Source organism: Odocoileus virginianus, chromosome 23 (genome assembly GCF_023699985.2).
Source record: "Odocoileus virginianus isolate 20LAN1187 ecotype Illinois chromosome 23, Ovbor_1.2, whole genome shotgun sequence".
In the NCBI taxonomy this organism is placed as follows: Eukaryota; Metazoa; Chordata; class Mammalia; order Artiodactyla; family Cervidae; genus Odocoileus; species Odocoileus virginianus.
Window position 1 is genome coordinate 7,478,894 of NC_069696.1, and position 21,276 is coordinate 7,500,169.

Below are 21,276 nucleotides of genomic sequence, written 5' to 3' on the forward strand. Positions count from 1 at the left end.
TTTTTTTCTAAAATCATCTTTAATGTAGTTTTAATAATTTTTTTGCCTCATTTACCAGATAAATCATCTAAATAAATAGATGCTATACAGTCTCTTACCAACATCAGTAGAAAAATAAAACCATGCTCTGCATCTGCTCCAGCTCTCCCCGCACACACTCACTCGGAAAAGGCATGTGCTTGGAATCGACTCGCGCCCCCCAACCCCTCCCAAATACATTCATTTAGTCTGAACAAAGCTCGACGCTCATTCTGTGCAAAGGAAGCGTTCTTGTGCTGAGCCCTGGAAGCCCGGCGGGCCAGTTATAAAGCAAAGGCAAAAACCACCGGACCAGCAAAGCGCCCTCTTCCGGGGCAGGAGCCAAGGAGGAAGCTGGCGACGGGACCACCATCCTGAGAGCAGAGGTGGTCCTCGAGTGACCTGCGGCATCAGCAGGGGGGTGGCTGTGCCAGGGGCAGAGAACATGCCCTTTGCCCCACCCCACAGCAAAACAAAAGTACCAACCAGTCTCTACATTCAAAACAGGTGGGGCTGGGGGAAGGAAAGGCAGGTGGTCCAACTGTTTCAACGCCCCCTCCCCAAGTGAGTACTGGCCTTCTGGGGTGGCTGTGGGGTGGGGAGGGAGGTCGTGCCGTTTGTCCCCTCACCCCAAGCCCTGCTGGGATGCTCAGGGCTGGAGGAGGCCTGAAGGCCACTTCCAACCCCTCGCAAAGGTCTCTGTCCTGTGTCCTGGATGGGTAGGTCCTAAGGGCTTTGGCTCCCAGGGTTGAGCCCTCCAGACAGCAGGGCACCCTGTGTGCCATGAAGGGTTGAGAATCAAGCAGTGTTCCACCGCAGCAGTCACCTCATCCCACAAAAGAGCCCCCTACCCCAAACCAGCACATGACACAAACAGCTCTTCAAAGTGAGGCCTGAGGTGGCCACCTGTCCCCGGGGATGGGGTGAGTGTGACTTTTATTGGAAGCTGCCAGCCAAGTCCAAAGCTAGGGCCAGCATCTTTCTGTCACAGCAAGGCCCCTGCCACCACCCTCCCCTCTGCCAGGAGTCCCTGACCTGGGACAGCCACCCAATCTGACTGCCCATCCCCTCCCCAGGGGTCCAGGCAGGAGGGTTCCCCACAGCCCCTTGGTTCCCCAGTCCACCCCCACATACTCCTCTAGACACAAACCCCTAGGCTGGGGGTGAATCAAGTCATGGGGTGGGGGTGGTGCCATCCCCCAATGGAAGCACTGAATTGACCCTGGACAATGAAGGACTGAAAAAGAAGGGGGGACCCACACGCAGGGATCTGGGATCTGGCCAGCAAGGCACCCCAAAGAAAAATGGGGTGCAGGGTGTCTTTGGTTTGGGAACTTGGGAAGAAGGGGTCTGGGGAAGAACTGCCCTATTGGGAAAGCCTCAGCAGGATTCTGCCTACTTCCTGAGGACAAAGCAGAGCATAGAGCTGGCCCTGGGGTGGGGGGGTGGGGGGGTCGGGACCCAGTGCCTGGCCTGAGATGGGGACAGGGGAGGGAGCCAGTCTTGAGCTTGCTCCCCTGGTGCCCACCCCCAACCTGGCTTCTCCCCTACAGGGCCAGGGTAGGGAAGAGGTCACTCCTCACTACAGGGAGAAGCCACTAGTCCACAGGACGTGTCTGTGCAAACTAGAAACAGAGCGCCCCTTCTTCTGGCAGACACAGGCCCTGCCAGGGCAGGGACAGGGGGCGGGGCTTGGACACAGCCTGACCCACCCTCCGCTACAGCCCGATCACAGGAAGACATGGCAGAGGTCCCCCCACGGGGAAACAAGGTTAGTCCCAGCTGCAGCATTGAGGGTGGATGCGAGGAGACCCAGAACAGGAGGAGGAAGGGTGTCAGGGGTCAAGGGCTGCCCTGAGAAGGTGGTGGGACGCTCCCTCCCTCCCTGACCACCCACACCCACGTCTGGTTGGCTGACTTGGAGGGGGGGTGCAGAAAAAGAGGGGAGGGGAAGGGCTGGAAAGTCACCTGAGTCAAAGAGAACAGGGGCCCCGGCGGGGAAGGGGTGTGCAGGAGAGGAATGGAACCCAACTGCCTCAGAGCTTGCGCTGATGCAGGGCACACATGCACACACTTGCACACCTGTGGCTGCGCTGGTGGAGGGCATACACACACACACACACACTTGTACACCCGTGACTGCGCTGGTGCAGGTCACACATGCACACATCTGCACACCTGTGACTGGCCAGGTGAAACCACAAAACGGCATCCCACACCTGGAGCACTCAAGGCCATCTGGCCGCCCCCCGACCGCCGCCCCCCACCCCCACCCCCGCCGGACCCCTGCCCGCCACTGACAGCGCAAGCACGCTGATTGGACAGATTCTGTCAGGTGAAGCGCAGGGAGCGGGGGTGAGTGGGGTTACCTATGGCAAGCTTTTTTGTGCTGTGATTCACCACCCATTCACCTGGTCAGGGTTTCTAAACGAAGTTTGCAAGACCCGCTGCACATGGCTACGGACACGTGCGTGCAGTCACGAGGGCACGAGGGCCAGTGCACACACCTGCGAGGCCGGGTGCGCACGTGGGCAGTTTTCACAGGCCAGGTCGGGGGGGTGGGGTGGGGAGTAGCTCTCAGCAGAAGGGGCTTATTAGCTGGCAACCACCCCACCCGGGGGAGAGACCTCTCTGGGTTGTGGCCAGCAATCTCCAACCCTTCCGGGCGGCCCCTCAGCTCTCAGACCCCGTCGCTTTTACTCAAAGCCAGCCTCCATCTCCCCCGAAGAGCGGGAGTGGAAAGTTAAAAAGAAAGACCCCTCCCCAAACACACACACAGAAGGGAAAAGGGGTAACCAACCAGAAAGGCGGGGGCAGGATGCTCGGGGGGAGGGCTCAGGTCTTCCCGTCCTCCTTTAGTCCCGGGACCAGTTGCTGTCTCTCCGGAGAAGAAGCAGGCCAGAGGGGTTCGGGGGAGGCTGGCCCTGTCCCCGTCCTGCCCTGGAGACGGCGCCCCAAGTGACAGAGCAGTGCCAGGCCTCCCCAGGCCCCGCCCTGCCCCAGCTCTGAAAATGTCCGTCCGCGCAGAGAAAGGGGCGGGTGGGGGGGACAGTGTTGGGAGCATCACCCCTTCTCCTGGTCAACGTTTTTGTTTTTTTTAAATAAAATAATTATCCCGCCCTAACCCCCTCCTCATCTCCGGAAGTCCCCACCCCGAGCCCCAAAGAAAACAGTTTTAAGAGTTAAAAATGGCGGATCAGAACTTCCCGCTGCGGTCTCGGAAGAAGCCCTCGGCAGCCTGGGCCTCGCGGAAGGTGACGGTGATGGAGTTGGCCGTGATGTCGGTCACTGTCACTTCACTTGAGGGGAGCGTGGGTGTCCAGGAAGGTGGCCCCTCGCCCAGATCTGCCTCTGCTGCAGCCGTGGAACAGACGGACAGACAGACAGACGGGAGTGGGGGGAGGCCAGCGTTGGCAACAAGGCGGGGAAGGTGGGCGTGTGTTGCCGCGTGTGAACCCCCCTTCCACCACCCCCCCCCCCCCCCCCCCCAACACCATAACTTTGAGTTTCCAGCCAGGTCAGAGCCTAGTTCGAGGCTGGCCACAAGGGGAGAGGTTACATTTATCTTCCCTGGCTGGACACGCACTCCTTCCCAGTGGGACCACGCAAATAACTCTGGGCTAGGTGCCAGGGTGCCCCGCAGGCTGAGGGGACCCTCTCTGGGCCCTGACAACTCGAGGGGCCTTGCCAGCTCTGAGGGTCCCTGGGTCTGAGCCGGGGGCCGGGCTGCCTTACCCTCCTCTTCGGGGGGCTGCTCGGCAGGCTCCCACTCGCTGGCCGCCTGCAGGACGTCCTGGGCCGGTGACTCCTGCAGGAAGAGCTCCCGTCGATGGCTGTGACTCTCCAGGTTGGGCCCGCGGGGCGGGAACTTCTTGCGTGAGAGCCGCAGGTACTTGTGGGCCTTGCGGGGCTTGCGGAGCGGGAAGGGCAGGGTGGGCACCAAGGGGCCCTTGTCCGCCAGCTCGGGCGCCCCCGCCTTGACCACCCCCTCGGGGCTCCCGCTGCCGAGTGGGCGCGTCAGGGAGAAGCAGAGCTTCTCCTCGCCCTTGGCCTTGTGGGAGCTCCGCAGGTCCATGCCGTACAGCCGCTGCGGGGGCAAGCCAGGGCACGGCGGGTCAGCCCCGCCCTCCCGCCCGCTGCTGCGCCTTGGCGCACGCCGTCCCTCCCGCCCGGGGTCCCTTCCCAAGGTTCGGGGCTCAGAACCAGCCCGCACCCCACCCGGCACCCCAGCCCCCGGGCCGGGCCCAGCTCGGCCTTCATCTTGGCCCCCGAGGCACAGCCTCATCTCAAGGGCCAGGGCTGCAGGTCGCGTTCCTTCAATCCACGGCAGAGGAGCAGACAAGAAGTACAGATGGAAAGGTGACCAACAGAAAACACACCTGGATTTCTGCGGCTGATAAATTAAGGAGCTATTCATCATAGGAAAGGAATCTTTGCTTCTAACAGGCCCCCAAAGCTGAAACGGTCAGCTGCCAGGGAGACGGTGGGAGGCACAGGGCTCTGAAGTTTCTTGGAGAAAGTTAACACAGCATTGGGGTGCACCGTGTCACCCAGCTATAGGGACGAAGTGCTGCTGGCAGGCCGCAGACGCCCCTAGATTCCCCCAGGGCCCTCCTCGGCTCTGAGCTGCAGGGAGGGGTCCTGTCTGGGTCCAGACTCCAGTCGATGTCCTGCCTCATTCATGTTAAAAGGGGCTGGATGGCACGTGCTTCCATCATTCAAAGGCTGAAGTTTTAAAATTCGTGCACTTGTCTTACTGACTCCTAGGGGAAATTCATACAAATCCAAGAAAGGTCCCCGGGGCTACGATGTTGAGGGCCTGGGCCATTCTGGGGCAGGAGCTCCTCTGCTGTCACCGGAGGCCAAGAGTCCCCAGAAGAGAGTGAGGCCCACAGATGGGACCTGCACGTCAAACATCTCAATGGGGACAGAGCATCACAGGTGCAAGCTCCATGCTCCAGGCCCACCTGCTAATCCCCATCACTTGGCATGGGCCTGGGTTGTCATGATGATGGGAAGAGGGCTGAACTGGGAGGAGACTGTGAAGTTACTGCAATGCCTCAGCACTGCAGGGCTCATCCCATATGCAGCTTTATCAGAAACCACTCCTTCAACCTGACTCACAGGCTGAATAAACTCTCGTAGAGTTCTGTTCTTCTGTACCTCACCATGAGAGAATTACAGTTACTAATGGGTCTGGGAGCACCAAGAGTCAGATCTGGCTTTTAGTCTAGCTGTGTGACTTGGTACTGGTCTCCCAGAGCCTCAGTTTCTTCTATCAAAGAAATGAAGAAACCAAAAAAAAAAAAAAAAAATGAAGAAACCATAGCAGCCAGCTCCAAGATGGTTCCAAATATCTGCCACTGGGAATTCACACCTGTGTCGAGTCCCCTCTATACTGAATACTGCAGTGTGGGACTTCCGAGGCTAAGTCACTAAGGACACGGTGCTTTGTCCTTGCTCTTCCTGTTCACCCACCCTGGGGGAGGCTAGTGGCCCTACTATGAGGCCAGCCAGCAGCCCTATGGAAAGGCCCAGCACTGAGGAACCAGGCCTCCTGTCAACATCCAGCACTGATGCACCAGGCACATGGGTAGCCACGTTAGGAGCAGATCCTCCAGCCCCAGTCGAGCCTTCAGATGAGTGGATTTCCAGCTGACATCATGACTGTAATCAGAGCCAGAATCACTGAGGAACCAGCTAAGGTACTCCCTGATTCCTGACTGAGACCATGTGGTGGAACTGTTTACTGCCTTAAGTTGCTCAGTTAAGGGTTAATTTGTTACACAGCAATAGATGACTGAGAACACCTTCCCTGTGGGTTTGGTGTGCAGATAAACTGTTCGTTCATGAAGAGCACGGAGCACAGAGCTCAGTCTGACGTGCTATCTTTCTCAGGACCCAATTAACACCAAACCCCAGGGATCACACCCACTGTAGGAAGGGAGACCCATCTAATCTGGCAAAAGCCTCATGTGATCTACAATTTAGAGTGGACAGGAGGCTAGACATGGCTCACACTGCACATGAACCAAGAAGCCTTATGTTTTGGCTTTAAAGTCCCAGGTGGGCCTAATTAAGGACAGCTGGTATTGTTATCATCCGCATTTTGTAGAAAAGAAAACTTGCGCTCAGAGACGTGCCTTGAATCACAGAACTACATCACTCTAGCCTACATCCTCTTTTCAGTGCTAACCAGCAAAGGGTAGCAGAGTGCCCTTAAGACCTCAAGCAGAGGGTTTCTTCCCACTCAAAATGACACGTTTCTAGGACATTCCAAGGCTATGATTCCAATATTCCATGAATCTCCTTTTCTTAGATTCTAACATTCCAGACTCCCCTTGTTTCCTCAACTCTCAAGTTTATGCTCCTAATGTTCTCAAATACTACAACTTTGTATTTTGGGGACTGAGCATCAAAGAGGTTTATTTACGAGATTCTAAGCTTTCAATATTCTAGGATCCCATGAGCCATACATCCACCCTCCCTCCCTCCACCGGATCTCCCACCCATGCTGTCTTCCCCTGGGCACCATCCCGAATTCTGACTTTTCCCAACTCCTCCCACTGAAACTTACCCACTAAGTGCCCCACCCACCCCACCCTCCACAGTGCCCTGGATGGAGCCAGAGGAGGGTTAGTGGTTTAGCAGGACCAGCCGGTGCAAAGGCACAGATGGTAGGGGCGGGGGTGGGGGAGCAAGGGGCCCTAAGGGATGGCACCAGAGCTGGCCGGGTTACCTGCAGCAGAAGCCGTTTGGGTTTCGGACCTCTCTTCCTATACCCCGACGCTCGGTCTCTCTCCTCCCTGGGGTGCAAAGCAGATGGCAGAAGAAAAGGAGATACTGGTGACATTTAAGGGTAAGTAAGGCGTCCACTCCACCTGGCCCTCTGCCGTCTACGGGGGAGGGGGGCACCCACCACAGGCTACCGCCCGTCCTGGGGTCGGGCTCCTCCCGTTGCTTGCTTTAGGCCATGACAATGGGGTGGAGTGTTCAACTCCCAGGGCTCCCTCTTCTCAGCTGACTAAAGGTGAGGGCACAGCCACTGGTCCCAACCACTGAGGTGGGACTCAGGGGGCATCTCCAAAAACATGTGGTCTGCATGGCCCCAAGGTCAGGCCAGACCTCTGCTCTCCATGCAACTGGGAACAACCCCCAGAACAATTTCCAGTTTCCACTCTTAGGAGACGTGTAGAAAAACCTCTCAATCAAATTTGTCTTGAACGGGCCCAGGGGAGCTGAGGAGAATGGCGGACGAGTCCTTCTGCACATGAGGCTCTGCCCAGAACTCCCCGCCAATTTGGGATCTGCACGAACCTGGTGGGGAAGACAGGCTCCTATTGCCTGTATCGTCTGGCTGGGGAAGGGGAGAAAACTAGCTTGCAATCAGTCCCCAGCAGATGCCAGACTCTCTGCCGGATGCCCTCCTCACTTCACACACATGCAAGGCACAACCTGAGGACGCATACAAAGACACACACCACGCAACCACGCCAGATACCCCAACCATGTGCTGGAAGTGGTGGGACGGTTCAAAGTCACTGCACTTGACTTCATTCCACTCACGCTTTCTGAGGCCTTAGGCCAGTCTCTCAGTCTGAGCCCAGTTAAGCCAGTGGGTCCATGGCTCCTGTTTTCCTCCTCCAGGGAGTGGCTGCCACCCGCTTCCAGGCATCAGACTCCAGGGGCGCTGGGGGTGGAGCTGTCCCTCCCACCCTGTGGAGCTGGCTTCAGCAGGTCTGCTCTGGGGTCCCAGAACCAGTGTTTTGAGAGAAGCACCAAGGGCATGCGATACCCAATCAGGCCTCCCCTATCCTGGAGAGTGAGAATCTAATCTCAGAGCCTGGTGCTGGGAGCCCAGGTCACCCCTACCTGACCCAGGGGACACCCTGGCTGGCCACTCTCCCATTCTGGGCCTCAGTTTCCTGGTCTGCAGCACGAGCTTCCCTTCTCAGCTGAGCCCTAGGGCTCTTGGGGGGAGCAAGAGGTCCCTGACATTTCTCAAAGTGGCGAGGGCGGGGAGTAGAAAGACTAAGATTATAGAGAGGAAGAGAGGGAAGAAAAAAAGGAAGAGGAGGAGGAAATAGAGAGGGGGGAAAAGGGAAAGGGCCTTGAGAGAAAAGAAGGTATCTATTATACCCGTGTAAGTGTTGTTCATTATATTTCCTACCATGTCCTGGGCACGCTGTACAAGGCGCTGTTCTCAATGCTGTAACCCTCACCCTATGGGGAGGCACAGTTTCTATCCTCATTTTACAGCTGAGGCACACAGAGGTTTAGTCACTTAACCAGTGCCAAAATTCTGACAATTTTCACTACTGGTGAAGATGCTGAGCTCCGGGTGCCAAGCCTGGCGAGGTCAAGCCTGGGGGCCCAGTTAGGGCCAGTGGGGGCAGGCCTGCAGCCTAGGCCACATGACCTGGCTCCCCACCTGTAGTGCCCAAGTTTCCGCCCTGTAACTGTGGGGGTGGGGGGAGCAGGAGGGCAAGGTGGGGGCTTCCACTCCGTCCAATCCTGACCTACCCAGGGACCAGTCTCTGTCAACCCTGGAACCCTCAGCCCCTCAGTGTCCAGGGCTGTGGGGATCGTGGCCCCAGCCAGGCCTCAGTGTCCCCTCGGCCCCTCCCAGGATGCAGGGACTCCCTGACCAGAGTCCCTTAAAAACACTGCAAAGCAGGTGTTAGAACCGTCATCACCCCTCTTCTACGTCCTTCTCACCAAGACCCAGAGAGGAGGAAGAAGTCAAACCACACAGTGGGTCTGCAGGTCCCAGACAGTGGGTCTCATTTGTCCCTTAACTACTGACTTTTCAGACTCAAAGGAACATCCAAACCCTCTCTAACAGGACTCAGAGGTAGAGTCTGAGCTGCATTCCACTCCTTCAGCTGCCCGTGCCCACTCCGCAATGCCCCACCCCTGCCCAGCTCACACCAGTCCAGACAGCCAGGCTCAGAGCCCCAATCGCTTCCATGCCGCTCCTCAGCCCAGGGTCTCTGCATCAGTGCGCTCTCTCCCTGGATGGTCTTCTGTAACATGCCCACTGGGCTCCTTCCCTCCCTCACTCAGCTGAAGTCTCTGGTCAAACGCCAGCACCCAACCACCAGTCTGAAAGCAGCGCCCCCGCCCCGCCCCTGTCCGAATAGCAGCCACACGTTTGCATCTATATTATCACTGGCCTACTTTTCACTGCGGGCCTCCACGCTGGAACGTGAGCCCCACAAGGGCAGGGACACTGCTGGTTTTGTGCCTTGCTGTGCCCCAGTCCCTGGAACAGTGCCCAGCACACAGGAGGACCTCAATAAAAACTGGTTGAACAAATGACAGTGTGAGCTAGGTGACCCCCGTTACCATGAGGAAGACAATTCGCACCTGAGTGTCCACACTTAATGGCTCGTGAAGTGCCTTCACACACCTCTGCTCCCCACAAGAGCCCACGAGGTCAGCACTGTTCTCCCCATTTCACAGACAGGGAAGCTGAGGCTCAAGAGAGGAAAAAGGCCCTGCCCAGCACCTCACGGCTGGGGAGTGGCCGAGCCAGGATGCTGATCCAGGCCCTTGATGCCTGCCCAATGGTCTTACCACAATCCAGGACATTCCACAGGGTTCTCCCAGTGTCACAACCCTTTTGGATCAAGGTCCCACCAGCACTCGGGAAACAGAAAGAAGCTGTGGGACAGGAACACTGTGATTTTTAAAGGAAAGACCAGTGGGAACATTTCCTTTGAACCAGCAGCAGGAGACCTCCTGGGGGAGAAGCGATCAGAAGGGGGTGGGGAGGGGCAGAGGAACGGCATCACTGGGAGTCAGGAGGTCCACCCCACTAAGCCCTAGTTGGACTGTCTCCCAGCCATGAGGCTCCTGGACAAGTCCCCTAGCTCTTCAGAGCCTCGGTCTCCTCATCTGTCAAACGAGACCCTCATCCCTGTCTCAAGAGGTTACTAAAAGGAACCAAATAAAAATGACTTTATAAAATGGTCCTGCACTCTACAGGGGAGATGGGTCAGGGAGAGGCAGAAAGATTGGGCAGTCTGCTGGCAAGGAGGCCGGTAACACCAAGGCTTATCAGAAGGGAATGGCTAGATTATGCTCAAAAAGCCCTCCTACCAGGAGAAACGACACTTTCGGCAAAAGCTCTCCATTAAAGGTGTGCCCTCACAGCCCGTTGGAGGAGCTGCCAATCACTAACCCACCCTCAGAACTGCAGCAGAGCCCTGGCAGACACGGGAGACTGAGACTTGGGGGCAGCTTTGTCCACGGCCACCCAGCTAGGAGGGGGCCAAGCAGGAGGGACTGCAACCCAACTGTCCTGGCTCTAAAGTCACACTCCTCCCAACCCCGCCCTTTCTTGAGCTTCATCAGACTTGGTGAGAGGGTCTCTAGGAGAAATCTCTCTTGGGTTCATCGCTGGGCTTGACAGGACAATACTGACACTGCCACCCCTCACATGCAGGGCATCTCTATGCCCATTTTCACCTTATCATGGCAATGGAAACCCCTACCTTCTGGGGAAATTGGGGCAGGTGTGGTTGGGGGTGGCTGACAATGGCCAAGAGACCGAGGCCTGGGGTGGTTAGCAGAGTGGCTGACATCACCCAGCAGCAGGAAATGGACAGGGCCCTCGGCTGCCCTGGGACCTGGTACCTAGTACCTTTCCCCGGCTGCAGCTGTCCCTGCCAGACCCCTGTCCCCTGGGGCCCATGACCCTTGTTTGGAGTCAAGCCAGCGACAGTTCCCCACGAAACCTCAGAGCCTGCCGTCCCCCCGCAGCCCCGGGGCCGGCTGAGCCCCTTACTTCTCCTCGTATGCCATGACCAGGCGGGGGTCCAGGATGTGTTCCTCCGGCTCCCACGTGCTGTACCTAGGGAGACAAACAAGCAGTCAGAGCTGCCGCGCCTCCAACCCCGCCTCCCATTCACAGGCCACAGCTGCTGTGGGCAGGACTTGCCCCTTCCTGATCCAGCCTGTAATTGTCACCTAATCCCATAAATTGTCCCTAGCCCACCAGACTAGGCTGGTGGCCTTCTGGGGGCTTCAACACCAGAACTCCCCTCATCCTGATCATGTCACCCTAAAAATGACTTCATCTAGCTCCCAACTAGATCCCCATGTTCACCTCAGGGTCACAAAGAGTTGGACACGACTGAGTGACTGAACTGAAAGAGGGCAGGCCCCATACATCCCTGGATTCCCTTCCCATGAGAGGCAAGAGCATGTGGTAAAGAACAGGGGCTGCGGAGCCAGACTGCCCATGTTCAAACCCCAGCTCTGCCCTGGCTGGCAGTACAACTGTGAACAAGCGGCTCAATGTCTCTGTGCTGATTTCCCAATCCATAAATGCTTTTGAACTGTGGTGTTGGAGAAGACTCTTGAGAGTCCCTTGGACTGCAAGGAGATCAAACCAGTCCATCCTAAAGGAAACTGGTCCCGAATATTCACTGGAAGGACTGATGCTGAAGCTGAAACTCCAATACTTTGGCCACCTGATGTGATGAACTGACTCATTTGAAAAGACCCTGATGCTGGGAAAGATTGAAGGCAGGAGGAGAAGGGGACGACAGAGGATAAGATGGTTGGATGGCATCACCGACTCCATGGACTTGAGTTTGAGTAAACTCCAGGAGTTGGTGATGGACAGGGAGGCCTGGCGTGCTGCAATCCACGGGGTCACAAAGAGTTGGACACAACTGAGCGACTGGACTGAACTGAAAGGTCTCTTGTGCTGACTAAATGCGCTCACATGTTTACGGCGGCCGGTGCACAGGAAGTGCTCTGTGCTTGTTACTGTTGCTGTCCCTAGCCCCCCGGTTGCCCTAGCCCCAGTGTGGGCTCTGCCTGGCCCAGCTGCTCCCCCCCCTCCTCAGCACACACCTGCATCATCAAGGCCAGCTCTGAAGGTCCCTTGTCACATAGCAGGAAATCTGGTAAATGCTCAGAGACTGTCTGGTGCAGTGATCCTACAGCAGACCCCAGGTCTTTCCACAAGGGACCTTCCACCACTCCCAGGCCAGACAGCATTCCAGACAGCTGAGACAGACCTGGATAATTCCAGAGCTCAGCTATCCTTCTTCCATCTGCATGATTATTTACTTAGCATCTGCCTTTAACTTAGCTTGCTATTTTATTTGAATAATTTTTTTTTTTTTTAATATGGAACGCTTCACGAATTTGCGTATCATCCTTGCGCAGGGGCCATGCTAATCTTCTCTGTATCGTTCCAATTTTAGTATATGTGCTGCCGAAGCGAGCACTTGAATAATTTTAAAAGCAAACTTTATATAACTTCCAAAAGTCGGGGGGGGGGGGAGGATGATTCATTATAAACAGATGCCAGTACATAAAAAAATGTAACTTGAAAACATTTATGTATGTATACAAATATGCACACAAATGTGTATGGGCATGTTAAAAAAAAAACAAAAACAAAACCCAAAGCAACAGGCTGTGATTCTGGCCAAGGCTGCCCTCAGGTTTGCTGGACAAGAAGGGAGGTGAGTAGGTATTAAGCAGGTATTAGAAGGCAGAGAGAAGCCGGGCCCTGCCCCTGCCATCTTCTAACCAGCTAAGCTAAAACCTTCATCTTCAACTGTCCTGGTTACTGTGAAACCTAATAGTAGTCCCGCCTATATCTGAATGATAAGCTGCTTGACAACAGGCCTTTCCTCCTTTCTTTCACTACTTCTGCACACTTTGTGTAAGGCCCCGTGAACTCAGCTGTGAAGGTCTACGCCCTGAGTGTGACATGCCCAGCACCGTCCCAGCTCCTGTTCTTTGCACTTGTTGTGCTCTTCTCCTGGGGGCCCTCTTCCTCCAGTGACCTCCTCATCCTTTAAGAGTCAGGGTCCTGCAGCCTTCCCTGACATCCTCTCCAAGCACAATGAACCCTCCCCTCAGCTGCTCTCCAGGGCCTTACTGCTGCCCTTGGCACCTGCCATACATATTGATGAATCAAGCTGGTGTCCTGGCTGGCAGGTTGTGACTTCTCCCCAGCTTGCTCAGCCCGGCCCCAGCCCCTTTGTGTTCTGGGAATGGCTGTAGAAGTCACTGCAGAGATCTGCTCATTCTGAAGAAATGCAAAAGTGAAACTGAGATTTTTAAAAATATATATAGTTTGGTAAAGCCCAAACTGAAAGCAATCAGCAGCTGGCAGAGACGTCAACCCTTCCTCCCCACAAAGGCTGAATTTCCTCAATTCTACCTAGTGAGAAGAGAGGGGGAACTCTGTGTTCCTCTGTGTCCTCTGCCTGCCCTCCACCCCCCATATCCTCGAGCTGTGGAAGTCTCTTCAGTGCTCTAGTCTCCTCTGCCCTGCCCACTTCCCCCCTGCCCTGCCCATTTTTTGGTGATGTAGCTGCTGTGTGGTTCCTGGCAAGTCCCTAACCTTCTCTGTACTTCAATTTCCTCATCTTAAGAATCACCATCACCACCGCCACCACGGTAATGGTTAAGTGCCAGAGCAGACAACCGCAGGGATTCATCCATCCCTTGTAACACCTTTATGAGGTAGGTTACAGATGCTACAGAGGAAACTGGGGCAGAGAGGTGAAGCATCTTGCCAAGGTCACTGAACCAGTAAGTAGCCAGTCTGTGGTTGGAACTCAGCTGAATCTTGGCCACCCTCTCCCTTTGGGTCCTCACATGGCGAAGTATCTGGCTACCCACCGGGCTGTGATGTGTTTGGGAGAGGGGCACGGTCTGATTGCTCACGTCTTCAGCGTCTGACCCGGGGCCTGGCACACAGCGGGTGCAGAGAAAGGGTGAGACTTGGCAGCAGGAGGCCTGGCCCCGCTGCGGAAAGGCGGGAGGGGGTCGCCGGACGGGCGCTTCACCCTCTCGGACACCTTCGCCCCTCCGAAAGAGGCGGCCATCAGCAGCCCTCCGTAGTGTGGGGAGCCAGAGGCCGTGGCGAGCCAGAGGCCGTGGCGAGCGTAGGTCACGCTTTGTGAACCACCCGGGTTTAGACAAGACAGGAGTGCGCGGCCGTTGGGGCTCGGTCTCCGCGCCGCCGGTTGGGCCGGAACGCAAGCAGGCCGACAGAGGGCTCCACTACGCCGCGCCGTGGGCCCCGCCCCCAGAGGCCGGGCAGCCGCGCGGGCACACGCACGCACGCGGGCGCGCGCTCGCCAGATTACCCGGCCGACCAATGAGGGGCAGGGCGGTGGGCGGGGACTGCGCGCGCCGGCTCCGAGGTAAACACGGCCACGTGACCGCCACCCCGCCCCCGAGCCGGGGTAAACAGGCTCGCGGCCGCCCCGCCTGGGCCCTGCCGCGCAGGCTCCCGCAGTGCCAGGGGATGGGCGCCCCATAGAGCCAGGCCACCCAGCAGCCCCCCCCACTCCGATTTCGAGCCACCGAAATGAGAAGCAGTGTGCCGGGCTCCCTGAGAGACTGGCGGGGGCGGCGGTGAGCAGGTGACTCACTTGTTGGGGCCTCCATTTCTTCATCTGTGAAGTAGAGCTACCAATAGTCCATGTCTTTTAGGGGTGATGTGACAATCAGATGTGTTAAGCCACATACAGCACTTGTGGTACATAATAAAATGTAGTACATAATAAAAGCAAACAAGCAGTAATTAAGTCAATATCAAAAGCCTCCAGAACACAAACACACACTTGCCAAGACCAAACTCAGGACTCTGCTGCTGCTACTCAGCAGGGCCTTGGAGGACAAAGAAGCGCCTCCTCTGTGTCTGGCACTGCTATGAACCCTTTCTTGTCTCAGGCTGCCTTCCATAGGGCTTCATGAGGCTAGAGTCCCACTTGACAGGTGAGGAAATGGTGGTGCCCAGAGTTCAAATCGTGCCACCTTTATGATCTGAGGGAAGGCCGCCTCTGCTTAGGGTTTGTCTCTTCATCTGTCCACTGGGTTGCCATTAGACAAATGAGTTAAGTGAGCCAATGCCTGATTTTAATAGAGGCTTATTGATATCAGCCTGGTTATTGCTGTACCCTGATACACGGATATCATTCCTAAAGCTCCATGGAGGCCGTCCTCCCCACAAATGGGGTAGCATTCACAAGTGGGTAAGAACAGAGGGAAAGAAAGTGTTCCCAAAGAGGGGCAGCAGGGTCCCCAGCAGGCTGAGATGAGAGTCGGTATCTGAGGGTCTCCGTGGGGCTGAGAGCATGCAGCTGATTATTAAGCTCCTCCACCCTGTGCCCCCAGCCCCTCCCTGTGCCATTTGCCCTTTCTTTCCAGAACAAGCAGGATAGCTCCTCTACCCCATCTGCTGGGGAGGAAGGGCAGTTATTCCTCCAAACAGGCAAAGCACCCTAAAGCTCAACAGGGGCCGGGCAGAGTGAGTGCTGGTTTACATCGTGGTTTCTGTATTAATAGAAAGCTCCCGCCCAGGATGGGGAGGGTGCTGGGAGCAGGAGAGTCTGACTCCCCCTCCCTCCCAGGCTGGCACTGTGATAGCCAAGGCTCCCAGGCCTGCAGGGAGCAGCTAGTCCAACTACTCCACTCCCCACCCTCTTTCTCAGCCTCTTCTTCAAGCAAGGCCCCCTGAGGAGGGGAGACTAAAGTGGGTGATAAAGAGGCCCTGGTTCTCCTCCTTCTTTCTGTGACTGAATCTGTTGTCCCCCAAGTGAAGTTGGGTGGCAGTGGTTGGCATAAAGTGGGTACCGTGCTGCACTGTGTTGGCATTTATATTACTGTAGTGACCGCTCCTCTCTGGGCCCTGGTTTCATTTGAAACATGAGAGGACTGATCTAAATGAGGGCTAAGGCTACTTTAGATGGGAGTAGAATCCCCCTAGACCCCTCTCCTGGCTGGTGAGAGACCTAGGAGCCCAGCTGTGTAACTTACTATTAATAGCAAACATTTACTAAGTGCCTTGTTTGGGTTAAGCATGCACTAAGTACTTCTGTATCTATCATCTAATCCTCACATCACTGCTGTGTTGGAGGATTCATTCCAATTTGGAGATGAGGAAGCAGAGATTCTGCTCTGCTGGGGACCTGTCCAAGGGATCCCAGCTCTTTAGCTGTGAACAAGGACAAAAGTGTGAGGAAGTCAGAGATGCCCCAGGTCTTCTGGCCACACAGACTCCCTGAACTCCCGTGGAGGGGGGGGGGTCACAAAAAGTAGTCATGAAGGCCCATCTGGTGGTCTCAGAATGTTAGGGAACAAGTGGGCCCCAGGGGCATAGGCATAGGCCAGCAGAACTAAGCAGGGGCCGCTCTTAGAATGCCAGGTCCTTCCCGTGACCAAAACTCTGATGGGCAGACATACTCATTCAGGATAAATAAAAGTGGGGGAAAGAACTTGAAACAGACAAATACATCTGTTTAGAGAAGGGAGTCTACACAGCAGGAAAAATAGCCAATAATGCCTTGAAGGCCAACAGACTAGTGTCCACAGTCCAGTGCAATGGCTTCTGGTGCAGAAGCTAAAAGGGGAGTGAGTACCAGGGAGTATGCCCACTCTGAGCACCTTCCTTTTCTAGTTTTCCACCTCCTGTTACTGCCCCTTCACCCAGACTGGAAGCCCACCTCCCCTCTGCCTAATGGAGGAGGGGATTATCCTTCAGTCTCAGTGTGTTTGGGAAAGGGCAGCAGGGCAGCAAGAATGGATGAGTGTATTACCTGGTTGGCCAGCCACCAGCTCTAATCAATAGGATGCCTGCAGGCCACCTGGGACACACCCCAGACCTTTCACCCCACAAAGTGAAGACGCCTGTGAGAGGAGAGCTGGGCCTGGATTACTGAACCCATTTTGTAGAGAGGGAAGCTGAGGCAGCATGGCTGTTTTCCCCTCTGCTGTGTCTCTCACCACTGTGTGTCCAGGACACTCCCAGGACCCAAACATCAGGTCACCCCCAACAGCAACACAGCAGAAAGGCACAGACTGTCCTGGCACAGACAAGAGGAACTCTGGAACCCGGGGTGGGGGTGGGGGGTGGGATTCCAGGAGTCTATCTCTAGGAAGCCAGGCAGGGAGGTGGGGGGCCCACAGACCAATGGGGAGGCCCCACGACCTGCTCATTCCCTCCCCTCCCCCAACAACTCCTGCTGGGAGGTGATTGGTTGGTGAGAAGGTTCCTGATTCGGCCTCAGCAGGAGAGGAGGGGCAACTGGGAGAGGTCCTAGACCCAAGTTGGCCACCTCCCAACTGGGAGATGGAGGAGGCGCAGGAGGGGCTCAGTTCAAGCCCCAACTCTGCCTCCCCTTGCAGTGTGACCTAAGGCAAGCTGCTTACCTTCTCTGAACCTGTTTCCTCATCTTTAGAGATGAGGACCACAGCTGTCTCACAAGTCTGTAGGGGAAGAACCTGCTCTGTAGACTGGAGAGTGCTATCCAAAGGTGGCTCTGTTCCCAGCTCTATGGCACTGAAGACTCATGCCCCACTGGCTAAACTTGTCTTGCTCAATACCACAAACTCCCACCTAGCACTGGTACATGCTGCAGCATGAGGGCCCCTCCACCTTGCAGGTGGCCATTTCTGAAGCCAAGATGCTGGGTCTTCACCCGCTGAATGCCAGGAGAGGCCAGAAGCAGGGGAGCAGAGGCTCCAAGCAGAAGATGGAGCACAACTATGAAGAGAAGCTGGCGCCCACCTTGGCCCTCATATACTCCAAATCCCTCAGTTGGAAGAGGGGAAACTGAGGCCTAGCCAAGATGACGATTAAATCAAGGTAAGCTAGCCAATTACTAGAGCAGCTGGAGTGAAAAGCAAGGCAGGAGAGAGGGGGGAAAAGGCAGATGGAAGGATGTACAGGTAGGCAGACAGACACAAGGGAGCCTTACTTTGGGGGCCATCCTTTCCACTTCACCAAGTATTCAACTTTACCCTGGGGAGAGAGAGAGAAGGAGACACAGTGAGATACACAGATGCCCCTAGGACCACTTGCAGGGCTGAAGGCCCAATCCCCTCTGCAGACAGAAGTCCCCCAAAACATATACACAATATACACATATATATCCCCATAAATATATATATATATACACACACACACACACACACATATATATATATATACACACACACACATATACACACATATATCCCCATCAACCAGAGATCCTCAAACTCTGGTCGCTCCATGTCCATCCCAGACCATCCTCCCTGCTAGAGCACAGGAGTGCACTGGGCCTACACACCTCAGGCGAACCTGTGGTAAAAGCTTGGAGCCCACGTCATGTGTCAGGGGCACCTGTGGTAAAACCTTGGAGCCCACGTCACGTGTCAGGGGCACCTGTGCTAGAAGCTTGGAGCCCACGTCACGTGTCAGGGGCACCTGTCCTAGAAGCTTGGAGCCACGTCACGTGTCAGGGGCACCTGTGGTAGAAGCTTGGCGCCCATGTCACGAGTGGGGAACATGCATGGCCAAAGATCTAGCGTCCAGTGTGCCAGTGCAAAGACGATAATTCTCTTTCTTTTTTTAAATTAGAAGAGTCTCGAAGTCCTAGAAAACTCCTCATTGGGGAGTCCCCCAGGCCTCTAGCCCCATCAGCCCCGTCCCTGTGAGACAGGGGGGACAGGCTAGTGACTCCAAGACTCTCAACTTACTCTCAAGTCAAAAGACCCTGGCAGGGCCCCAGAGAAGGCGGACAGTCCCCACCGTGAGAAAGGGTGCTCATCCTTCCCTCCAGGAGTGAGAAAATAAGAGCCAGGTTCCTCCCTTCCACACAGGTAATAGGGGCCTTTAAAAGTTCCCAGTCCAACCCCATCTGACAGGTGATACCCCTCCACACTAGAACTTTAAGACCAAGATAATGTCATCTCCTCAAAGCGGCCTGCCCTGGCCACCCTCCCTCCCACCTTACAGTTCTCTCTCTGTGTGGCACACAGCCCCAGTGGAAAGCATCTGTTTACTTCCTCTTTTGCTGCCTGTCTCCTCTACCAGTATGCCAGCTCCACAAAGGCTGGAGCTCCCTCCCTTGGCACTTAGACTGGTGCCTGGTATATAAGAGGTCCTCAAAATTTTGAATGAATGTGAAAGGAACAGTGCTCCTCACTCTCTGGCACTACTTTTTCAGGCCCCATGTAGAAAGGGGTAATTAATGTATGTGCTTAGGCTACACTGCATGGAAAGCATTGGGTTTTGAGGAACAGATTCAAATTGAGGAAACCCTGAGGGAAGGGAGGAGAAGGGGCAGCCCTGACCTGAAGACAAAACTCAACCCCATTGGAGTTGGGGGAAGAAAAGAAAAGGTCATGGCCTACCTTGACCCCATCACCCTTAGCCCAAGATACCAGGGCTAAGTTTTCTCTCTTGAAAGATGAGTTGGCAATTAGCCAACTTGAGCTCCTGCTCTGCACTCATCTCTAACTTACTGTGTGACTTTGATCAGGTCACTTCCCCAGCCCGGGCCTCAGTTTGTGCCTCCATCAAATGGGAGGAGGTGAACTACCAGCCCTGCCGCTAGGGCCTCCCAAGGAGCGGCAGGGAGGAGATAAAAGGACAGTGGTTTTAAGTGCTGGGACAGGAAATTTCCCCAAAGCTTTCCAGTCCCAACTTCCAGCCTGGGGCCAGACTACTTTGCAAACGTGTGCACCGGAAATGGGCACGGCCAAAGTCCAGGCCCGAGGAGCGGGGACCGAACCCAGAAGAACAGATGCCTCCTTAAATCGCTGGGTGTATGTTTTGGAGGCGAAGGCAAAGGGGGAGGAGCTTTGAGGATGCCGAAGCGCCGTAGGCGGCTTCACTGAGCCGCCGGGCGGGGCTGGGAGTCGGGGAGGGGAAGACTGAGGGGGTGTGCACTGGAAGAGGGGGAGAGACGCGGAGGTGGGGGTGTGGAGGGGATCGGAAAAGGTCGAAGTCCAGCAGTTAAACTTAAGAGTCAGGAGGAGGCTTTTCCAAAGCTCCGCTCCAACTTCAAAGGACTTGGCACCAAAGTACAGAGTCCTGAGTTCGAGACCCAGCTCCGATGCGAACACACGAGGCAAGCCGTTTCTTCAACTTGGGCCTCAGTCTCCCCATATTTAATGAGAGGAGGATGAGAAAGGATGGCGTTCGGGGTTCCTCCAGTCCGATCCTAATCTCCGGCTGGCTTAGCTGCCCCCAGCATCCTGGGGCGACAACTTTTAATTCTCCTCTCCCTACAAGGTGGCGGGGGAAACTGAGGCACGGGCTGGGGATACGGGCCCGGCAGCGCGGGGCTGCCTGGGTCCCCCCGCCCCCACTTTCTCCCTCGCCTCCAGGGTAGAGGGGACAGTACTGGGGACAGAAGGGGACCCCACAGGGGTCCTGGGAGCCGCCCCCCGGGCAGCCTCACCTTCCGCACGCGCTTCTTCCGGATGCTCTCTACGGCGAACACCTGCTCGCCGATGGCTGACAGCTCCATGCGGGGCGGCGGGCGAGCGGGCCCGGGGCCGGGCCGGGCCGGGGGCGGAGCTGCGGGGCCGCGGCTGCGGCGCGCGATGCTCGGGCCGGCGGGGTCCCCGTCACCCTCGCCCGGGCGCGCACGCGCACGCGCACGCGCGCACACCCCCTCGCGCTCCCTCACGCCGCCGACGTTCCATTTTTGAACCTGCGCAACGTTTTCCTCGGCGCGAGCGAGCCGGCGGGCGAGCGCGCCGGGCGGGGGCGGGGGCGGGGCGAGGCGGAGCGGGGGCTCGGCTCTCGTCTAGCCGGCCACGCCCCTCCTTGGCTCCGCCCCCGATCGGGCCCGCCCCCTCTGGAGGTCCGTCCCCGGGCCTCGCGCTTGGTGTCTCTCTCCGAAGCCGGCGGCCCCCGGGACTTATTTGGCGCGGGTTCCGCTAGGAGAGGGTGTTGGACGAAATATTAATACCCAGGAGTGTTTTCTAAAGTCCTCCCGGTGACTCTGAGGGTCTGAAAACGGCCTAGCCCGGGTTGGGCTTATGAGGACCCGGGGGAGAGCGGTGAGACCATTTGCCTCGCCTCTCACAAAGAATAGACGCGGTCGCTCCGCGGACCCTCGGGCGTCACGAGGGCGGGGACCGCCAAGGTTTCTCAACCTGTCAGGGCGTCTCAGTACCACGGTCTCTCTGGATCCGGGCTCGGGAGCTGCGTCGTTTGCCAGTTCTGAGCAGGCGCCTCTGCGTCCAACCTTAACGTCCGTCTGTCCGTCCGGGCGGTTGTGCTGAGACGCCCGGTCCCCACGCGGCCGCTGCCTCAAGGCCCCCCGCCAGGCAACTTGGCGGCAGGTATGGCCGCAGCGAATCTAAGGTGCGCAGCGGGACGGATTTTGACGCCACGCAGCCCCAAGTCCCCTGTCACGTTCACTTGACACTTTGCACGTAGTAGGTGTTCGACTCTGTGGAATGAATGGATCTTGAGGTCTCAGACAAATCTAT

The 21,276-nt window shown here is 56.4% G+C and overlaps 1 protein-coding gene, 1 long non-coding RNA gene and 1 other non-coding gene across 5 annotated transcripts in view; 1 reads left to right on the forward strand and 2 right to left on the reverse strand.

Moving 5' to 3' along the window:
* CBX7 (chromobox 7) lies at positions 1-20,516 on the reverse strand. Of its 3 annotated transcripts, none has more exons than XM_070453344.1 (6): positions 20,235-20,516; positions 17,763-17,806; positions 10,811-10,876; positions 6,758-6,824; positions 3,754-4,105; positions 1-3,372 (listed from the first exon to the last, which is right to left on the reverse strand). In XM_070453344.1, exons 1-6 carry the CDS (start codon positions 20,301-20,303, stop codon positions 3,215-3,217), a joined length of 756 nt encoding a protein of 251 aa, XP_070309445.1. In that variant the 5' UTR covers positions 20,304-20,516; the 3' UTR covers positions 1-3,214. The 3 variants fall into 3 exon arrangements, with proteins under 3 accessions (XP_070309445.1, XP_070309447.1, XP_070309448.1); XM_070453346.1 differs by having other exon boundaries at positions 3,754-3,928; positions 20,235-20,515; XM_070453347.1 differs by having other exon boundaries at positions 3,754-3,826; positions 20,235-20,510.
* Positions 12,160-12,266, reverse strand: LOC139030743 (U6 spliceosomal RNA). Its single transcript, XR_011483145.1, has one exon. It is a non-coding gene; the product is annotated as a U6 spliceosomal RNA (small nuclear RNA).
* LOC139030558 (uncharacterized) overlaps positions 13,233-21,276 on the forward strand; it is a 16,680-nt gene continuing 8,636 nt past the window's right edge. The window contains exon 1 of the long non-coding RNA XR_011482924.1: positions 13,233-13,518. This is a non-coding gene — a long non-coding RNA (uncharacterized lncRNA). The remainder of the gene's footprint in view (positions 13,519-21,276) is intronic.